Source organism: Pteronotus mesoamericanus, unplaced genomic scaffold (assembly GCF_021234165.1).
Source record: "Pteronotus mesoamericanus isolate MK-2021 breed Mesoamerican mustached bat unplaced genomic scaffold, CSHL_Meso_final contig_27, whole genome shotgun sequence".
NCBI classification, from domain to species: Eukaryota; Metazoa; Chordata; class Mammalia; order Chiroptera; family Mormoopidae; genus Pteronotus; species Pteronotus mesoamericanus.
This window is the reverse complement of record NW_026555115.1, coordinates 27,794,490-27,816,035: the sequence shown is the minus strand read 5'-3', so window position 1 is coordinate 27,816,035 and position 21,546 is coordinate 27,794,490. Positions and strand designations below refer to the sequence as shown.

Below are 21,546 nucleotides of genomic sequence, written 5' to 3'. Positions count from 1 at the left end.
CCAAATGATAGAGAAAATGGGGGTATATTCTTCATCTTTCCAACCAAGTCTATCAAAGTTACAAAGTCATTCCAGGTAAAATAGATAATAGAAACCTCTACATAACTGAGTTTGAAATATGGGTCCCCAGATACCCTTCTTTATTTAACCTTTGGGGCCAGTCAGTTTTATTTTGGGTTGTTCAGGAAGGGCCAAAGAGAGAATGCATGCTCCACCTGAGTCTTGAAGGATGACTAATTCACAAGGTATGCAAAGAAGGGAAGGGAATCCTAGATAGAAGAAGAATGGAGATGCAGAAGAACTGAGATGGTGGGATCGAGGATATAGGAGCAGAGAGAATAAGAAGGGTAGAAAGACGGCCAGGTGTAGAGCCTGCATAGTTCACATTCATGAACAGTAGGCAGCTAGTGGTGACATACTGGGAGGAAAGGATGCCCTGTGGGCGAGAAGAGTCCAGGATCTCCAGGGTTTCCTCTAGGCACTGGGGCAGGTGTTTCTGTCACAGATGAAGTTTGTAACACTTGGAACCCAGGGTAACCCAGTGGCAGCTCTGAGGGCTGTTGTTTGTCCACTCTCTGTGCCTCTACTCCCTGGCCCGAGACCGCAGTTTCTGGAGACTTGCCTTGCGAGCTCTTTCTCTTTTATTAAGTTATCACTTGGGCAGCAAACAAACGGCACAAACAGACACTACAAACCCACACACAGAATAAGTTATGACATTTGTATGTAAAAGTAGATGACAGAAGAAGCTATGCTACTAGGAGGGCCTCCCAATCCAGTGTCTGGAGATTCATGAGTGTCGGCAGGCCCCGCGAGTCTGTGATAAATCTTCTGTGGGACATTTAGAGCCAAATGCCCTGCTCCGAGCATATCTAATAAGGCTTAGACTTCTGCTCATGACCATGTACACACACAAGGTTGGCAGCAGAGAGCGGCCTCCAAACACCAGCCAGCTCAGCAACAAGAAAGGTGGACCCATCTGCGCTTTCCCTGGGGCTCTGGCAGCAGGCAAGTTCCTGGCACTCATCCTTCACCAACTCCCCAGATACCCTGGGCAGTGCAGGTGGGCCCTGAGGCAGTGAGGGCTGCTCCCCAAGGAGGAACCCAGTTTTGTTATCTTGGGGCAAGTGTCCTGAACTGCAGGTGAGCACTTCTCAGCTTTCCTATACTACCCTTGCTTTATTGCCTGGCATGCCAAGACCTGTTTGCCACTCCCAGAAGAATGAGTAAAGAGCTGTATTGCCAGGAAAAGTGACGAACTTGGAGTCCCATGAGCTGTGCTCAAGTCCTACATCAGTCACTCTCCAGCAGTGTGACATTGTGAAAGTTACCTCAGTTCTCGAAGCCTCATACTCCCCATCTGTCTACTTCCCAGGGTTATCATAAGGAATTACTGAAATTTGATACTGCCAAGTACTGTTCCAAACTCAAGGTAAATAATCAAACCTGTTTGCTTTCCTGCCTTCTTCTTCCTCATTTCTTCTTTTCTATTTCTCCATATTCTATTTCCAGGTTTATGTATCTATTAGTGGTCATGTAACCCCAATGGCATCAAAAGTACCTCTTGACCAGCAACAGGGCCTCCCCTACTACAACAGAGATTGTCAGGGTGCCAAAACTGCACCAAGCCGAGGAGTGACTGCCTCAGGGATGACGATGAGGTGCCATGATGGTGGCAAAACATGAACACCAAATAGTGCTGTGGAGGTGGCTGTGAGCTGGGTCTTGTCAGAGGTGCAACCCAGTGAGTGGTGCTGTTTATAACCTTTAACAGGAACAAAACTGCACCCCCTTCCAAGAGTGGGGTACCCCAGGATGCAGGAAACTTATGTTTGTAGCAGGTCTGCACCAAAAGGCCACTTTGATGGGTCAAAATTCACAACTCTGGATCTGCAGAAATTTTCCCTCCATTCTGCCCATCCGTCTGTCTGCTAGCCATCATCTGGTATATAGTAAGAGTTTGGTAGAATACAGGCTGACCAGGACAGAAAAGTTTCTGTGCTCATTTAGCACCTTTTATCCATAGAGTAACTTTTGTGGTCACTCAACTGGTGTCTTTTACAGGAATGCTGTGAGGTAGTAACAAGACAGAAAATACCCTCCCTTCTTTTTATAGATCAAGAAGGGCTCAAGGTTACACAGTACTCAAGTGAGCATGGGTGAAACATGGTAAGGGCTGGTCAATGCAGGGTGCTGGTGTGTTCCCCGAAGGCCAGGCCTAGCCTTCCTCCTGTAGGCCTTTGTACGGCTTGTCCAAGACTGACCTCTATACCCAGACCTGCTCTGCTGTGTCTCACACCAGTGTGGGTTTCAAGTCGTCTTTGAAGTTCACAACAGGCTTTGAGCGGGCCCACAGCTTTTCCCAGGAAGCCAGACCCCCAGCATGCTCAGGGTTGGCGTCTGACGAGCCACTGTCACTGGAATCAGAAGAGCTCTGGAAGCAGATTTCACAGTAGGGCCGGTGGCAGTGGCAGAAGAACTCGTCTGAGCTGCTGGACTCAGTGTCAAGGTAGCTGCACGGAGAATAAAGGGAAGGACAGCCTGGGGACCCCGGGGACTGCAGCTGTTGCTGCTCGGGCAGATCTGGTGAGGCTCTGGATAAGGGTGGGCCAGCAGGACACTGAGCCTGGCCAGAATCAGAAGGCTGGTGAGGAAAGGCTACATGGCTCCTTCCAGCCCCCCTGGGCTCTGGCTGGCATTGTTTGCGGTCCTTCAGGGTTCCTGGTTTGCCTTGAGGATATGAGAGTAGTGAGGGCTTCTTGGAAGAGGGTACCCTCGAATCAGCAGTTTGGGGGTCCAAGCAGAGACTGTCCCTGTTCTGTACATTTAACTTACTTTTTGTACCAGATACTATCTTATTTGCCCGATGTCCCACATATGAGGATACAGAGCCCGGAAATTGTGAGCGAGCCCGCTGCGCAGCCCGCCTTCTCCTCACCATGTGTGGACTAAAGCCCAGCTCCTTGGGGAGGGGCATCTTTGGGGGGCAGTGGGCAGCACTACTCTTCCAGGGCTGCTGGGGACAAGACGGGGAAGCGGGGAGGGGAGCCTCGGGGCCCAGGCCCAGATCTTGTAGGACTTCCTGAAGCTTCTCCCTGATCACTGAATTGACCCTTGGCCGCTTTTGGGGTTCCCCTGAGTCCTCTGGCTGCTCCTGTCTCCTAGGAACAGAGCCTTCTTCACCTGGCACGAGACTCTGGTGGGGGGCCGTGGGTACCTTGTCTCTTCTTTCTGTTCCCTGGCTTTGCTCAGCCTGTGGCTTCTGACTGTAGCTCACATTTAAATGATCAGAAAAGTCTTTTAAGTCAGACATCTTCTCTCCTGGGGAGGACCCAGAGTCCTTCCCCAGCCCCAAGAGGCTTTGTGCACTTGAGGAGGGCGCTGAGGTAGTCTGGGAGTCCTGGGTAGCTGCCCTGGTATCATTCTGAGAGTCAGAGAGGCATTCTGAATGCCTTGGGGGTGCCAGGCCATGCATGGGGGCTGCGGCTTGGCTGTCCTTGCTGTGGGAGGAGGCAGGCAAGACAGGCCACACTGGGGGGTCATAGGCACACTCAGCTGACATCAGCCTCACTAGCTTCTCTTTGGCGTTGTTTACTTGTTCCTGCAGGCTTTCAATCACAGCATTTTTCTGAAAGATAAAAGCAAAACTATCAACAAAATGTGCCACTGAGGGTTTTCACACCATCTCCCATGGGGGAGAAAGTGTGGCACCAGGGGACCTTGGTTTAAATCCTAGTTCCTCTGCATATTAGCTGGTGATCTTAGGCTCTGAGGAGGTACCTCCACAAAGTGAAAACATTTGATGCACACAGAGTGAAAACACTTGTTGCACATGAAGTGCTCAGTGCAATAACTGACACATGGTGTTTGATAAAGGTTAACCATGATTTATTGTTGTAGGATCTTAATCTCTCCCCTATGTCCCCACTCTGGCACTGTCTGTGAGACAGGAGGTTGGAAGAGACACAGCTTGCTGCTTGTGACTGGGGCACACCCTTCTGAGAACTGGGAGGGAAAGGTTGCTCTGCAAGACACACATCTGAAAAATGGCCCAACTCTGGTTTATCACGCTTTTGCAAAATACAGATGAATCCGAAGCACATCTCAAGGGGATGATTGAATGGGGAAACAAGCATTTTGCCTCTTGCTAAACAGACTAGAAAATGGAAAAAGAGAGAGAAGGGTAAAGATTCCTGGGCCAAAGAGATAAGGCTGGAGCCAGGAAGGACCAATGAGAATCTCAGGTTGGTGCTATTACTTGCCTTGGCTGGACCTGGGGCTGGAAGGTGAAAGCTACCAGGTGGCACTATCAGTTACTGGTATCTCCTAAAGATGGGCAAGTGTCGGAATTATTGGAGAAGACTTTTTTTAAAAAATAGGATTGTTGGGCCCAACTCTCTGATAGCTTGCTTCAATAGATCTAGAATAGAGTCCAGAAGATGAATGAGGCTGGGGCATTTCTGCTATTGAGCTGCCTACTTGTTTCTTGTCTGTTAGTTGATACACAGGCTGTGCCCAGGAGGCCTGGCAGGTGCGAGCTGCAGAGTTGTGTCCGTCCTGAGATCATGGGCATGAAGTAGGGCAAGAGCCCTGGAGGTGGGTGTGTCCTGAGTATCCTCTGCGGGAACAGCAGCTGCTTCCCTAACTCAGGCCTTGTATCCACCTCTGAAATTTCTGACGATCAAAGGCAGTGGAGCAGGGAAAAGATCAGGATGGGGAACTGACAACTGGGATCAAGGGTTTGGAGAAGTTGGTAACACAAAGCATTGAGTTCTAGGAACTCTTTGTCCAAATACCCAAATGCTGCCTCTTTGTTGCCCTCCTCTTTAGAAGCTGAGGAGGAGCATTTGGACATCCATTTATTATGTCCTAGAAATAAAAGGATGTTTCCCTTCTGTAGGATACCTGATACAAGTTGCCTATGGACCAAACCTGTGGTGTCTTCTCAAGGTGAGATGGGCGAGTTGACCAGAAGTGACCCTTTCTGAAAGCAGTTCCTTAAGTAAACTAGTCCAGCAAGTTTCTGGCAGCAACTCCAAAGGAGATCTACTGCTTCCTATTTATAAGCAGAAAGGCGATTTCTCTACTGTTGGCTCTCCCAGTTACATCTTGGTTTAGTCTACTTCTTTTGTCACCAGGGGGGAGTCCCAGACCAGTAAGAAACGGGTGAATATGGGGAAGGGACTCGCAGCTGAGCCCCCACCTGCCCATTCTCTCTTTTCCTCACCTGCAGAGCGGTAAGGTCTGGGTGTTGCTGGGGAGACGTAGCAGACTCAAGGACTCCCCCAGGAGCAGAGGGGATGAGTAATTGGGAGACATTCACTCAGGCTTTTCAAGATACCTGGGGGTGCCAGATGGCTCTTTGAGCATCCCATAGGGGTGACTATGCTGGTTGCCCAGGAGGGACCCCTACCCTTTTCCTCCTTAGCAGCCCCTCTTCATGAAGCCCACCCTGCACATTGTCAGGCTGGCTTCAGGAGGCCTCTATTGTCTCACTGAGTTAGGAGGAAGCTACCAACTAATGACAACTACCCAGGGAGTACACTCTCTGTGCTGCCTTTTTTGCCTTATCTGCACATTTCTTTGAGTGTAGAAAAACAGGATAAAGACTGAGTTGGGAAGAATACTCTTCTCCCGGCAGACCAACCATTTGAAGTTGGCTGGTGACTGATTTCTCAGAGAAAAAAGTGGGCCTCTGTCTTCACCATGGCTGCATATTAATTAGAGATGTGGTGTGAGCCATTGCCACTGAGAGACCAAAATCTGACCTACCATGGCAGCTGCATTTAAATGAGCTTATTAATTATTACTTTTGGCACATTTAGGAAAGCAAAACATCCACAGGTATGTTTCCTAAGGTACAGGCCATCAGGAGAAATGGAATCACTCTCTTGTTGCTATGGTTCAAGGAAGAAAAATAACAGGTAGGTTTCCTCCACTGCAGAGTGTAGAAGGAAGGTTCTTCAACTTCTGGGATGGTTCTACCTGCGGGCCTCATACAACCTGGGAAGTCAGCGATGGGTTCTGCCTCAAACGGCCTCTGGGGAACCCCTGGGTACAGCAGCAAAGGAGGCAAAAATGAGAAGATGGACTCCCCAGACCATGGGAAAGTAAGAGCAGGACAAGGTAAGGGTGGCTGAGGGGGCTGCATCATAGGGAAGCTGGCGTCAGAGGCTGCAACCGAGAAGCTGGGCCCATATGGGCTTGTGCACATATGGAGGAAGGAGAGATACTCTGTTATCCACCAGGCAAGGCCAGAGCTGAAGCTTTAGATGCTGGAACCTCTCTACGCCTGCTCCAGGGCCCTGGGATGGCTGCCGGTTCTCAGGCCTTTTCTGGGAAAGATGTACCAGGTGTAGGATGTTGGGACTAGGCCAGTTTTTTACTGCCTGTACATCTGCTCCCTATTAGGGCCTTTCCTCTGCAGATTCAAGGAATCTTTTTGGATAGAGCAGATTCAGTCACTGCGTGGGAAACAGGGTGGTTAGTGTGGCAGAAGTACAAAAAGCACGTCATAAATTACCATAAGGCTAAAGAGTCAGGCCACTTGGCTGTTCCAACATTAGCTGATTGTGAATGAAAACCATCCTGGCTGTTCTCGCCAAGTTTCTGGCCTTCTGTTGAGCTGGGGGTGGGGGTGGGGGGGAAATTGCTTCTTTGAAGACTTCACAGAGTATCAAAGGCAACACTACTCCCTTGCCAGGTGCGGAGAAATCTGGCTTTGAAATAAGGCCCTGAATGCTTCATAAAGAGAACAGGAATAGAGAAGTGTGACTCTGAAAAAGGTCCAGGCTGAGGGTGCAGTGCAGGAGCCCGGAGGGGCATGAACAGGGAGTGCAGTGATGGCTAATCGGCCCTCTCACACAGGGACTTATGACAGCCATGTGCCTCTCCGGTCACAGGAAAATGGTTTCCCAAACTGCACCTATTCAGGTACATTCTGTACTTAAAAAAAAAAAAAAAAAAAGGACGATCATTTAGTGTGAAAAATACTGACTAATCCTTCTGGGCCTTGTGCCTCCTTTCTGAGGCAGGGCGGCCTCAAGCTTTCCCACGTGCTCTCTGCAAGCCCACACCACACTGCCCAGTTCTGGGAGGAGTGCCAACTTGGGCTCAAATACAGAAGAAATAAGAGCTGGGGGCTCCCCGGTCCCCTCTTGGTGCTACTATGGAATTCAGAGGACCTATTCAGCCCTCCTCCCCATTTTTGACATGTACTGACGCTCTGGATTGGTGGGATGATTGAGATCTCTAGTTAGAACCTGCAAGTACAGTAAGGGGCCCTAGGAGAGCTTGTCAATGAGGGCACTACTCTACATAAGGAAAGAACGCATCATACAGAAGAAGCTCTCATCCACTATAAATCAGGGCCTTTACAATGCTGTTCCTCTGTTTGGAAGGCCTCTCCCTGCACTCTTTTCTGGCCAGGTTGTACTTAACCTTCAGCTCCAAGCTCACAGAGTCTTTTCTGACAGATCTAACTTAGGTTCCCTTGTGCTTACCACCCATTTTTCTGTCATACCACCCTGATTTTTTTCCTTCATTATTTTATTGACCGATACCTATTTCCTCCATTAGACTGTGAGCCCCATGAGGGTATGTTTGTCTTATGCATCAGCACTTAGCCCAATGCCTGGCACACATCTGTTCAATGAACAAATAAAGTGGGTGAGATCAGCAATGAGAGAGTCCCTGGGCAAATGCTGAGGTTATGCCTGCTGCTAAGGGGAGTAGGGGAACGGGAGGAGAAGAAAGAACATTAGCAATGTGACACCTGGGGCTCCCTGGTGCCTGGAACTGGAGTTCTTTATAAAGAATCCACCAGGCAGGGATCTCACTTACTTCTGTGAGGAGTCTTTCCATGGAGGTTTTCTCTCCTCTAGCGTGGCAATTCTGTTCCTCACCATACTGGGTATGGCAGCTTTTGCTGGGAGTGCTGAAATACTTGGCCATGCATCTAATTGTTTGGTTTTCCTCTTCAAATGTCTTCCATTGCTTCAGCTGTTAAATAAAAGAACACATGTTATTTATTTAATTACACACCCAGAAACACATTCTCTCATTCTTTCTAAAAAATGCGAAGGAATGACAGTGATATACAAACGCATGAACTATTCTCTTTTCAGAATGTACTTTACTCTGGAAAGCTCATGGGTAGTAATGACAGAAGGCATGGAGAATGCTAAGGTTATATAGACTTTAAAGTGCCAAAGGAAGATGACAGGTAGATGAAATAGAACAATCTTAGCTCAACCCACCCATTGCTGAACTGGTCAAAGAAAACCAGATTGATCTGTTCTCCTAGGGCCATATTCTAAACCCAGAATTTATGAGCTATAACAAGTTTCCGCAATCTAAACGCTGTATGTTTCAAGTGGAACTGTTTCTAGTTATATGTAGCTGTTCTTAATTATCCTCATTTGTTGAGTAATGGTGTGCTTACAGTGATTGAAAACCCAGTTCCTTACTGGAGGACTTCTAACCCAAATCAGTAATCAAGGCTCAGATGGAAAATCACAAATGGCAATAAATATCAATAAAAATGATAGAACATTAGGTCTGCGATCTGACCATCTTTTTTTCCTGACAAAGGAGGGGAGACTCAGAAGGAGTACAACTTACCTAGGCCCATGCAGCAAGTGAGCAGCAGAACCACAGCTGTAACCGGGGCACTGTGCCACACCGCATGACCTCAACACAGCTGATAAAGACAGACCTTGTTAACTGTGGGGTCCTCAGGGAGGTTTTTCAGGAAACACTGGTTTTGAGAAACAATCTGTGGGTGCATGGTCTAGTTTAGTTTAACAGGGATGGAACTGAACACAGAATATTTACAAATGGGGGCCATCCTCCTGAGTCTCTGGGACACTCTCTCTTCCTGGAGAATGCCAGTGACGTGGATGCCAGGGGAGGACCCAGTGCTGGAAGCTTCTGTTTTTCCCTTAGGAATTCTCATAACTAAGAGTGCTAGTGATGTACACTGGGCACTCTGGCACCCTAGCAACAATGCTGGTGGCTGTGGGGAGCCTCGTGGGGAGCCTCATGGGAATCCTGGGACCTCTTTGCTCACTCTCAAACATTTACTAAGTCCAATTTGGTAAATCTCAGTTAGGATTCTAAATCCTCCCAACAGTTGCAATACCACATCTCACCCAAGTCCTCTTGGGTCATTTGCTGACTCAGCATGAGTCCCTCATGATATCAGGAGTCTGTGTGATCTGTGCTGTGTCAGGCCAGGAGCCTCCCCCGTAGAGGCCCTTCTTGAAAGCCTAGGGTGCCCTGAGCTTACCACCCTACTCAGGCGTTATTGGAGCAGGGCACCACAGGGTCACTATGTGGTCTTGAGAGGATGAAGCAGATGCTCAGGGATGTTCCTAGCATTGACCCTCGAAGTGTCACCGTATCTTGGCCCCCTCTCAGGCCCCCTCATTTCTTCAGTTGTACAGCTTTTCCTCTCTCCCCCAGCACCCTCGGTCTGAGCCCCCTCTGCAGGGCTTCTGGAGGAACCTCTCACACTTGCGCAAGGGCACTTTCAGGCCTTTGGGTCTGTCTCATCCTAAGTGGGCCAGGGTGCGCCTTGACAAAAGCCCCCTCCCTCATAGTTCCCCATTTGTGAAGATAGTGGTCCTTCAGACTTGACCCCATGAGGTATCTGAAATATGGCAATAAATGACCCTCAAGTCACAGTTTCAGGCTCTCTCCATGACCATTCCTTCCGAAGGACAGGCACATTCTTGGTTTTCAGCCTCTGGGCTATGTGGGTGCAATAGGCTAAATAATAGTCTCCCAAATATGTTCCCTGCCTAATCCCTGGAACTTGTGACTATGTTACCTTACATGGCAAAGGGGATTTTGTAAATGTGCTTAAGTAAAGGATTTTGAGATGGGGAGATTATTCTGGATTATACTGGTGGGCCCACTGTGATCATGAATCCTTGTGAGAGGGAGGCAGAGTCAGAAAAAGAGAAGCAACAATGGAAATAGAGGTCAGAAAGAGAGAGAGACTTGACGATGTCGCACTGCTGGCTCTAAAGGTAGAGGGAGAGGTCATGAGTCAAAGAATGCAGGTGGCCTCTAGAAGCTGAGAAAGGCAAGGAAATGGATTCTCCCCTAGAGCCTCCAGAAGAAATGCAGACATACCGACACCTTGATTTTAGCCAAATGAGACCCATTTCATATTTCTGACTCCCAGAACTATAAGATAATACACTTGAATTGTTTTAAGTCTCTAAGTTTGTATTAATTTGTTATAGCGGCAACTAATTTGTTATAATTAATTTGTTATAGCAGGAAACTAATACAGTGGTATTAAATTTCAAGCCTTTAAAAGGACCTACTAGGGCCTTGAGAAGCTCATCTCTTAACCTTCAGCCACATTCCCCTTTCTTCAATTCGTGTTTCAAAAAATGTAAAGATGTGTGGTGCTCCAAACATAGTCTGTTCTCTCACACACCTCTCTGCCTCTTGTCCCTCCATCTGAATGCCAACCTCTCCCCCAATCTGCTCAGTGAACTCTTGCTTCTCCTATAAGACTGGGCCCATTCTCTGAGAAGGTGTCATGGAGTTCCTGGACAGGCTGGGACACCCCTTCCTCAGCATCATGTAACATGCCTTCCTCAAACACTTAAGACATGTATTATAATTCCTTTCATGTCTGCTCCCAACTATATCTAGAGATGGGGCCATGTGATGGGGCATGTTCCCAACAGTTAATAAGTTAATGGATGAATAAATAAACAGATGAAGAAAGTTTTCCTTGAAAAAGCTCACCTATCTAGTAGGGTCACTGAGACATAGACAGATAACTCTAAGGCAGGGTAGACAGTCCTAAGTACTAAATGAAACACTTTGGGGTGTTGGAGGAAAAAACAATGTCTTATCTTAGGACCCATCTGCCCCTCAAAGATGGAGGGAGGAAAGGAGAAGGTGTGTGTGGGGATGGTTCACATCCAGGTTACCATCAACAAAAGCAGACTCTGGCTCATTGCTGGTAATGATCTGCTTTTGGCATAAACACTCAGGCATTTCCTGAGAGACCCTGCAGAATGCTACTTGGTTCACCTGCTCTTTATTCATCTCACTCAGCTCTCTAGTGCCACCTAGCTTCCCTTGCAATACCTGTGCCTTTGTTTTCATAAACTCTTCCCACACAGCCCAGTCTGAAGGCTCCGTGGCAAAAAGGAAGTACCCTCTCCCTGCTCTCTTCCCTCCCCATGCAGCTCTCCTCAGATACTCTCCTAAATTTGCTCAGCCGTTTTTCTCTCCTGGGAATACACAGTGCAGCTCTCACAGGGAGACTCTTCTACCAAAGGCCATTGAGCCAGAGGGCAAAGTAAGTTCAAGGGTGCACAAAAACCAGACATATTGTATAGTTATAGATTTTTGCAAGCATTTACTTCCTAAACCTAAAATACAGTGGACTAAAAACATACTTCTAAAGTTTTAGATCTTGGTCAGTTCAAGAGGAGAAAAGGCATGAGAAAGAAAACAGATGAGGAAAGATAAAGAGAAAGGAAACTCAAGACAGCTGGAAGGAAAAATGGGGAACAGTGTCCATCCATCCTGTTCCTGTATCCCATAATTCCACTTCCACTCTCACTTTATATATATACATGTTTTTAATCCTCATACAAGGATATGTTTATTGATTTTAGAAAGAGAGGAAAGAAGAGAAAGAGAGAAACATTGATTGGTTGCCTCTCATCCATGACCCAACCAGGAATCGAACCCACAACCTATGTATGTGCCCTGACCCAGAATTGAACCCACAACTTTTTGGTGTATGGGGGCAATGCGCCAACCAACTGAACCACCTGGCCAGGGCTTCACTCACTTTAACAAATCGAGTGCTTGTTGCTTAGTTCAAACCTGGAAGTCAGATTTCAAGCTGAACTTCATTCTGCAATTGTATGTCTATGTGCAGATGAGAGTGTACCTAGATATCACTATTGCCCTAAGTGCTGAGGATTCAAAAGAGATTGGAACTCGTGTCTGAGATTTAGGATGCAAAAGGGACAGATGTGAGTGTTCAAAGAGGAGATATAAGATAAGTAGAGCCACATCAGGAAGGTTGCTAATTCACTTGATTTTCAGATAGAGGTCTTGTTTTAGATCAGGAAGGCTTTCCTTGGTGATTACTTCTGCCCTAAATTATTTTTATCTTTCAGAGATTCCTATTATCTCTAAATCTTGTATCCCTAGATCTGTTCTCCATATCTTCTTATCTAGTCTCTCATTTTTTAACTGTCTCCTTATGTTCTGTTTCCTTAAATTAATTAACTAATTCAATATTTTTCCATGTCCAATTTCCTATTCAATGTTTCTACTGGGGTGTTGAATTTAATACAACATTTTCCACCCTTATTTAATACTTCATTATCTAAGATTATGTCCTTCTCTTGCTGGTTTGCTTTGGTTGAAGAGAGGCAATATTCTTAAAATCCTATTGACAAGACAAATCTGATATCTTCAATAAACTTCTACTTTACTTCAGAGGAAGGAAGCGTCTCCAAATCTCCAGAAATTTGTGGACCTCTTCTTATGAACTGTAGAGTCTCTTCATAGGCTCCTGAATTTACAGTCTTACATGGGAAAGGCTGTAATTTCTCAGTGTATTACAGTAAATATGTTCTTTTGGTGTTTCCCACATCATCACAAGATGGCTGCCATATAACAAACATTTAAGGTAGAAAGGAGGTGGAAGAGGTGATACCAGTCATACCCATAGTTTTTTTCAGGAAAACAAAAACTTTCTCAGAAGCCTCTCAAAAAACCTTTAGTGTTCAACTTTGTCACATGGGCACCTCTAGCTATAAGGGAGGCTGGAAAAACAAGTGGTTAGCTCTTTCAGACTAGACAGTGGAAATGAGTAAGGAAGAAAGGGTTTGGCAATGGATAGATGGGTTACCAATCAACAACGTTGGCCACAAGGTCTAATGGGTGGACTTCCCAAAAGGCCCCTCCCCACTCCCTTTTCCCCATCTCCCAGAGAAGAACAGCCCTTGGTCTTCATAGCCCTTTTCTGTTACATTCCATTCGGCTCTCAGTGGCTCCCTTCAATCCAGTTCTTACAACATTAAGATTCAGCAAAAATTTCTCTAGTTTCTGGCATAGAGACAATACCCTCCTTGGTTTATAGTACTGCTGCTACAGATATTTTCATATTTGTTTATTCTGTTGAGTGTTTGCACGAGAATTCATGAAAAGGAAGAAGAGTAAAAGGCCTAACCGTGTGTCACACCATCATGGCCCAAACTCCACTCTTCCCTTTGAAAATACCTCATAACCCTCCATCAGCCATTTTATCAGTCAGTGGTGTCATGGCAAAGTCATTCATAGTCAACGAGAAGCTGCAATTGGAACCAGAATGGGGTGTTGAGGGAGTAGTGGGATGAAGGAGGACTCAGGAGAAGAAAAAGAGAACTAGAAGGGAAATGGGAAAAGTGCCTAATGCCAAGTTCATTAATTCAGATGCATGTGGCTCAGTGGTAGCCTTGGGCCCAATATGAATAATTTCACATCACTTTCCTTTCAGAGCCTATGGATGCCTTTGCCTTCCCTCCAACTCCCTTTTTCCCTCTTTCCTTTCTTGACATTTCTGTTTCTATCTTCCTCCCTTGTTTGATTTTTTTCTTTAATCCTCATAATATGAAACACATTTTTACTTAATTTTAATTTCTCTTTATTGTAAAAAGAAAAGGAATCCTAGACAGGAAAGAAGGAAAGGCTCTTCATTCCCAGGCTAAAAAAGGAATGATATTATTAAGATGAGGAAGGGACTGGAGATTAGTGGAAAAGTAGGTCGGCGAGTCCACTGCCAGGGTGGAAATGGGCAGCTGCTATGGCTCAGCCACTCTGGGCTGCCCTCCTAGATGACTGGCAGCAGAGCTGTCTTCCTTCAGAAGATTGAGGTGGGAAGAACAGAAGAGCCAGCTCACCAGGAACTGGCGTTCCTTCTGACTCTGCAATAAATGGTACCCCAAAGTCTTGATAGAAAACACTGAGCAATTTATCATGTCCAGTAAATCCTCTGGAGAACTGGCCTGGCCAAATTCTCCCTAGAGCATACCTGGGGAATGAAGATGAGACAGTTGATGGTGGTTGTGCAAACAAAGATTCCTCCAGATGTGAGGCCAAAGACCAGGTTTGGCCAGGAGTGCAAGTATCTGGTGACCACAAAAAGAAGCCCAGCAGCCAGCACCACAAGGTTGACCCCAACCATGATGGTTAAAGACTGATTCACAGGAGGAGAGCTGACGTGGTCAGTCAGGCCAGCCAGGTAAGCACCGTACAGCAGCAGCAGACCCTGGAGGCGGAGGGGAGAACCAGAGGCTCAGGGAAGTGGAATAACAAACTTGGGATCATAGAACAGGATGGTGCAGGGGACCATTTAAAATAAGGAAAATAATACCTACCTTAAAGTGTTGCTGTGACGATTTACTCAGACATGCAAGGACCCTTCGGGCAGCCCCTTATACCTAGCAGGTGCTTAATAAATGTTATTTTCCTCTTCTGTACTGAGAAGTAGTTTATCAGAGGTTGGCAAGACAGGACTCTGCTGGGATGAGGCATAGGACAGGATGGTATGGGTGGGTGGGAGCCTGACAGAAAGGGTTGTGGGTACTGGCAGGGCAGTGGGCGCATCATGCTTCTGGTGGCGAGCGCTGCCATGTCTGCTATGTGGTTTTCCACTGCATGGAGCTGAGGGCCACGTGGAAACTGAAATAGCCCTGTGGTCTGCTTGTCAAACCAAGCGCTGCCAGCAGGAGCAATGCTCTGAGGAAGGGGCTCTTTTTTCTAATTTTCCCAGAGGCACCATCTGCTTGCCAAGCCCTGCACCTGCAAGACTGCATCTGCCCAGAAGGGGTGCCTCTTTCTAATTTACACAAAGGATCTCTATAGGCTAGCAGTGGCTCTGTGCCAGGGGGTGTTTATGGGAGATGAAGAGTGGAAACAGAGGAGAACAAAGGCAGGCTGGGACCTAGACGGGCCTGTGGGGCAGGCACAGGCAGCAAATGCTCCATCTATACCCTTCGCCCTCTTGGTGACATTCCTGGCTCCTACCACCAGGAATCCAGGGCGCTATGCTTTCCTTTTCTCCAAGAACATAAACCTGCTCTCAGATTTTTCATTTGTACTAAGGAGAAAAATGACTCACAGCACCTTAAAAAGTTGCATTTAAACAGAAATCAAAGCTTTAATCAATAATGTGTAAAATATAGATCCAACATATGTTCCCTTGACTATATGCCCAGTGTCATTCTAGGTTCAGGGCAGGAAACAGTGCTACAAAGAGAAATAAATCATGGTCCTGCCTTTCAAGGAGCTCAGTCTGATAGGAAGAATGAAGGCAAGACACAAATGTTTATGTTTTATAACTGAATCTGAAGAGGCCATGGGGACGAGGCTGGGTGGGAACCACGGGGATTCAGAGGGAGAACTAACAATGTAAATAAGGTCAGGTATCAGAGGACATCTGCCAGTGACCCTGAAATCCCCTACTTGACCAGCTCCACTGGCAGGGACAGCCCTATTGATAATTTTTGGGAGGACTGACTGCCTAAATTGAAAGAGTCATCATGGCAGAGATGCCTTCTGGGTGCCCCCAATGTCCAGTGTCCCAAGTTGGGCCTGACATGTCACCCTGAGACCTTCCGTGGTTAGAAGAAACACAAGTCAGGAGACCAGAGGGGCCTGACTTTTGGGTAACTGATGCCATCAGGTGGCATTTGGCAACGTAGGATTTTTGGTAATTTAATCAAAGGTGAATGAAATTAATTCTATGATTGTGAAATGTTGACATCTGATTCTATTGAAAATTTTTAATGCCATTAAAATTCTTGCCCATTGGGAACAAGGTATTAATAAAGCTCCTCTACATCTATGATTCATGTTTGAGTGAATCACTTATACTTACATGTAATTTGCCATCACTACTGAGAAGTATGGGGTAGTGGGCAGTGGAAAGGCTCAGCTGGGGGCTCCTGGAACTTTAAGTTTAGCTTTGGAGACAATGTATTTCTCGTAAAATGCCTACTCTGTCAGCAGTCGACCAGGTCTCTCTGCCCTGATAACCGACAGGCAGCTTGCCTCATTCATTGAAACAGGCCTGCCCTGGGCTCCCCAGAGCCAGATTCTGTCTCTCTGAGCTGAAAACCAGCTAATAGGAAGTTTATTCTAAGGACCTCCCTTAGTGCCCTGTGTAGGTATCCTGTACCCCCTGGAAATGAGATCTTGCTTCTGCCATCTAACAGAGTCAATGAGCCTAATGATGGGGGATTCAGTGCGGAAGACGCCTGAGGCAGCTGGAATCACTCAAAGGACATCATGAATGTTGTAATCTATCTTAGGGCCAGCTCCGCTTCCAATCACAGTGAGAAAGTTAGGTGGGTGAATGGCAGCAAGATATCTTGGCACAAATCTTCCTTGCAGGGATTTAAATGGGAAGAAAACTGATACTGCCAAATCAATTAAAAAAAACCAGATCAAGAGATGGGAGAAACAGTAGGCAAATTTCACATGATTTGGGGGAGAACAAAATGAGGGCGTGCCAAGAGTTGAAAAGGTGATTCCCCACAAAAGCAGAGAAATAATAAGGGTGGCTTTTAGATTTACGTATCAACAGAGGTCTTCCCTGATTTCAAGATCCTTTGCTGGAATTACCTCATATATTCCTTCTTTATATATTTTGTTGGTGACAGACAGACTGTGTCCCAAGGAAATGTGTTTACCAACCTTGCATCCCAAAACGAGAGCAATCCAGACATCAGAGTACCGGGAAGCGCAGAAGTGTGTGCTGGTCAGTGAGCAGGACACTTCTCTGCCTGTCACCTAGGAGAGACACAGGGTAAGGACTGAGGGCTCCCACAGTTACCAGGAACACACAGCAGATCCCTGCAAAGATCCTTGAGCATGAGCTCCTCTACAGTATAAATATTTCCCCCTTGATGTGTAAAAGCTATAAAATTTAGTTGGCACCATTAGATATATGAGTGACTATTAACTGGAGGAAAAGACGATAAAGTTGGACTGACATGTGGATGCTTGGTGGCAGCAGGGCTTACCCTCTGCTGTGTGCTTGGCTACCACGATGATTCACATTGCTGCATGAGTAAAATGACAAATTACAAATTTCACGTCATGTTCCTGCTGTTTGTTAACAGTTAAAACTTTAAATATTAAATCTGCAATGTCAAGATTCCACTGCATTTCTCAGCCCCTTTTGAGGCTGGAGACGTAGTATTTCCTATTAATTGAACACTATGTACCAGGCACAGTTGACTTTTTTACCTGCATTCTTTTTACTTACTTATAACCAAAGCCCTAAGAAACAGGTGGCATTATTACCTTCATTTTGCTATGCTTCCATATGAGGACATAAAAACTTAGAGAGGTTAAATGAGTTTCCTAAGGTCACATGGCTAGAAAGTGGTAGAGCCTGGTTTTGAACCAGGGTTGACTGACACCAAAGATGACCTCAAAATACTACTTTTACCTCGAACAATTAGGGGAAGGCAACTTCCAGTTGTTGAAAGTTCTCATTATTAATAATGTGGAAGCAGAGACAACTGCCTGGCAGATTCCAGTGTGTTGACATGGCAGTGGATGCAGGTGGAGGATACCTGGGGCGGGAGGAGCAGTGGGAGTGGTGGTGCACCTTGCAGAAAAGGGTCAAGGTCTTCACAGCAGCCGCAGCTCCTGACCTGACTCTCCCTCCTTGGGTCACTTATCTCCATGTTGGAGGATGCCCACACAGTGAGTGCTATTGGGAGAACAACCCCTGGGTGCCCACAGAAGCCAGTTCCCCCAGTTCAGGAACTGAATTCCCCAGGAACTGGGCTCCTCACCGTCATACTGACACCAAGAATCTGGAGGCACTGGATGGGATCAGTCAATACCCACGTCATGAGCAGAATCACATCAGCTATCACCAGGGCTGCCACCAATCCCAGGAGCTGCAGATCTTTGATTATCTGAAAAAGAATCAAGGTCATAATTTTCCTTAGCTTGATGGCTATACAAGGACTAGAGCGCCCTACATGTTCTGAGCTATAGGCTCCAGGGTTAGCTCTCACAAAAATCTTCAAATCCAGACATCAAAGGTGAAAGAGATACTAAATATTTACAATGATTTCATTGTCAATATCATCATCCCCATTAAACATTTCCATTTGTTTATATTTTCCATATCCTGCCTTTTTCCACAAAGAGAAATGAAGGGTTTTATAAAATAAGTACTCCATTATTTCTAGATATTTATATATTTTCACATAAAAGTATTAACAACCAATTACCTGGAGAATGGGATTGAGAGCTGAGGGCGCTGAAGGAGGGATTGCTAACACTTTCTTTATAGTTGTATGAATCACTGGACTTCATACAAAAATAGGTGCTACTTTTTTGACTATAAAAATAAAATTAAAAAAAAAATCCTTCAATGGGATGAAAAATTGAAAAACATTAAGGAAAAGAGGGAATAAAGAGAATTATGATGAAGGCTCAGGTGAGTAGAGTACCTAACACTCATGAATTGGGCAGACACATGGGTCTGAGTTTTTGTCAACCAATGGAAATAAAAAAGCACAACCACCTACATGATACATGGTGTTTTTAACATAAAGACAAATTGGTTGCTTAATCTCAAACTGCTCAAAACCAGTGATATAGAGCAGTTTGAAGCAATAAGGAAACCAAGATACATTATGCATAGAGAAACAAAGATAAGGAAGACATCAGATATCTCATGAGATACATGACCAAGTGAGAAAACAGTGGAGAAAAATCTTTAAAGTATTATAAGTAAAAAAGAAAGCCTCAACCTAAAATTCTATGTCCAGCAAAAAACACCTTTCTAAAACAAAGGTAGGATAAAGACTTTTTCTGATAAAAGCTAAAAAATTCAGCACTAGCATACTCACATGAGAATGTGCGATATCCTTCAGGAAAAAGGAATATAATATCAGAAGAATCCTGTCCAAGAAGAGTAAGAACTCCGGAAATGTTAACTTCATGGAAAAATATGTGACTGGTTTTTATTTTTAAAATATCTTTAAAAGATAACTAATTAAAAAATGCAATTGTATGTGGCTTACATATGTCAAAGTAAAAACAATAACACAAAAATTGAGAAGGGGAGAAATGGAAGCATACTATTGTAAAGTACTTATACTAGGTGAATGCAAATTACACACAAATTGTTCCAGAAACTGAAGAGAAGGGAATACTTCCCAATCAATCCTAAAATGCTGGCATTATGGTGGTACCAAAGCCAGAGAAAGATTTTTCAAGAAAAAAAATTATAGGATAATATCCCTTATGAACATAGTACATACATTATAAACAAAATAAATCAAACAATGCAAGAAGAGCATAATACATCATGATCAAGGGGAGTTTGTCTCAGGAATTCAAGGTTGGTTTATGATCCTAAAATCATTTAATGTAATCCAACACATGAACAACTAAAACAGAAAAACACATATAATCAAGTCAATAGACACAAAAAATGCATTTACAAAATCCAACATCAATTCTTAATAAAAACTCTTGGCAAAATAGGAATAGAATGGAGCTTCCTCAACTAAATAAAAGGCATCTACAATGACTCTACAGCTAACATCATATTTAGTTTTGAAAGACTCAACGTCTTCCCCATGAAATGAAGAACAACTCAAGAATGTCTGCTCCCAGGACTTCCATCGAACATTTTACTATTTCTAGCCAGTGCCATCATCATACAAGAGATTGGACAGAAACTGTCCTTTTCACAGATGATATGATAATCCATGTAGAAAATCTGATGGATTCTTAAAAAAAGCTACTAACTAGAATTAATAAGTAGGTAAGGTTTTCTGCAAACAAGATCAGCATACAAAAATCAATTGTATTTCTACTTATTAGCAACAAAAAATTGGAAAGCTAAACAAAAAATAGTAACATGTATAGTAGCATAAAATATAGAATACTTAGGAATAAATATAAGAAAAGATGTGAAAGACTTTCACTGAAAAGTACAAAAAATTGCTGAGAGAAATTAAAGATCTAAATAAGTGGAGAAATATACAGTGTTCATGGGTTAAAAGACACAATATAGTTAAGAAGTCAACTCTCTACAATTTGGTCTATAAATTCAACACACTCTCAATCAAAATCCCAGTAGAATTTTTGCAGAAATTTGCAAACTCATATGAAAATCCACATGAAAATTCAATGGACTTAGAATAGCCAAAGCAACATTGAAAGAGAAGAACAAAGTTGGAGAACTAACATTTCCCTGATTCAAGATTTAATAGAAAGTTACAGTAATCAAGATAATATGGAATTTGTGTCAAAATAAACTACATCAATGAGACAGAGTACAATTCAGAAATGGACCTACTCAACGATGGACAAATTATTTTCAACAAAGGTACAAAGTTAACTCAGTGAAGAAAGGACAGTCTTTTCAAGAATTCTTGCTGGAACAATCGGATATCTATATGTAAACGAATGAACTTTGGTACATACAGAATACCATATTTCAAAATTAACTCAAAAATGGACCATAAGCTAACTGTGGAAACTAAACTCTTAAAACTTCTAGAACACAGGAGAAAACCTTTTGGGACCTTGGGTTAGGCAAAAGTTACTGATGTCAAAAACATATCAATTAAAAAAATTAAATAAAGTGAACTTCAAAATAAGAAACATCTTTTTGAAAGACACTTCAGGGAATAAAAAGAGAAGCCACAAACAGGAAGAAAATCTTTGCAAATCATACATCTGATAAAGGACTTGTATCTAGAATTAAAAAAATGAATAATCAAAACTCACTAGTAAACAACTAAACTTAAAAATGTGTGACACATGAGCAGGTACTTCACCAAATAAGATATACAAGGTGTGGTAAAAGTAGGTTTACAGTTGTGAGTATGCAAAACAGAGTTTATTCTTGTATTACTATTTCTTAATTATTACATTATTTGCCATATGAACAACTGTGAACCAACTTTTGCTCCACTCTGTATACATGCGAAAAGACCTCAACATTGCATTAGGGAAATGCAAATTAAATCACAGTGAGATACTATTATACACACCTATTAGTATGGCTAAAATAAAAAAAGACCAACCAAGTCAAATGTTGGTGAGGATGTGGAGGAAAGGGACTCTAAGATTTTGCTGGTGAGAATGTAATATGGTACAATCAATCTGGAAAACAGTTAGGCAATTTCTTAAAAAGTTAAACATACACCTACCATATGCCCTGACCATTCTACTCTTGGGTTTTTAGCCAAGAGAACTGAAAGTATATGTCTACGTAAAGACTTGTATATGAATATATTCATAGCAGTTTTATTTTTAATAGCCCCAAACTGGAAACAAACCCAAACTTCCATCAATAGATGAATGGATAAAAAAACAAGTGTGCCTCCACATTGGAATATCATTTAGCAATAACAAGGAAAGAACCACCGATGCACACAACAGTATGGATGAATTTCAAAATAATAATGCCAAGTAAAAGAAGACAGACAAAAAAAGTATATACTGTATAATTCCATTCTA

The 21,546-nt window shown here is 44.1% G+C and overlaps 1 protein-coding gene across 2 annotated transcripts in view; it reads right to left on the bottom strand.

The window, feature by feature from the left end:
* Nucleotides 1–2,226: 2,226 nt before the first annotated feature.
* Nucleotides 2,227–21,546, bottom strand: part of GPR156 (G protein-coupled receptor 156) — a 53,010-nt gene continuing 33,690 nt past the window's right edge. The window contains exons 5-9 of one of the 2 annotated variants that reach the window (XM_054574975.1): nt 17,847–17,972; nt 16,735–16,830; nt 14,069–14,305; nt 7,843–8,001; nt 2,227–3,628 (exon numbers count right to left, since the gene is read on the bottom strand). In XM_054574975.1, coding sequence (XP_054430950.1) covers nt 2,294–3,628; nt 7,843–8,001; nt 14,069–14,305; nt 16,735–16,830; nt 17,847–17,972 — 1,953 coding nt within the window. In that variant the 3' untranslated portion in view covers nt 2,227–2,293. The remainder of the gene's footprint in view (nt 3,629–7,842; nt 8,002–14,068; nt 14,306–16,734; nt 16,831–17,846; nt 17,973–21,546) is intronic. The other variant, XM_054574976.1, reaches the window with a different exon arrangement.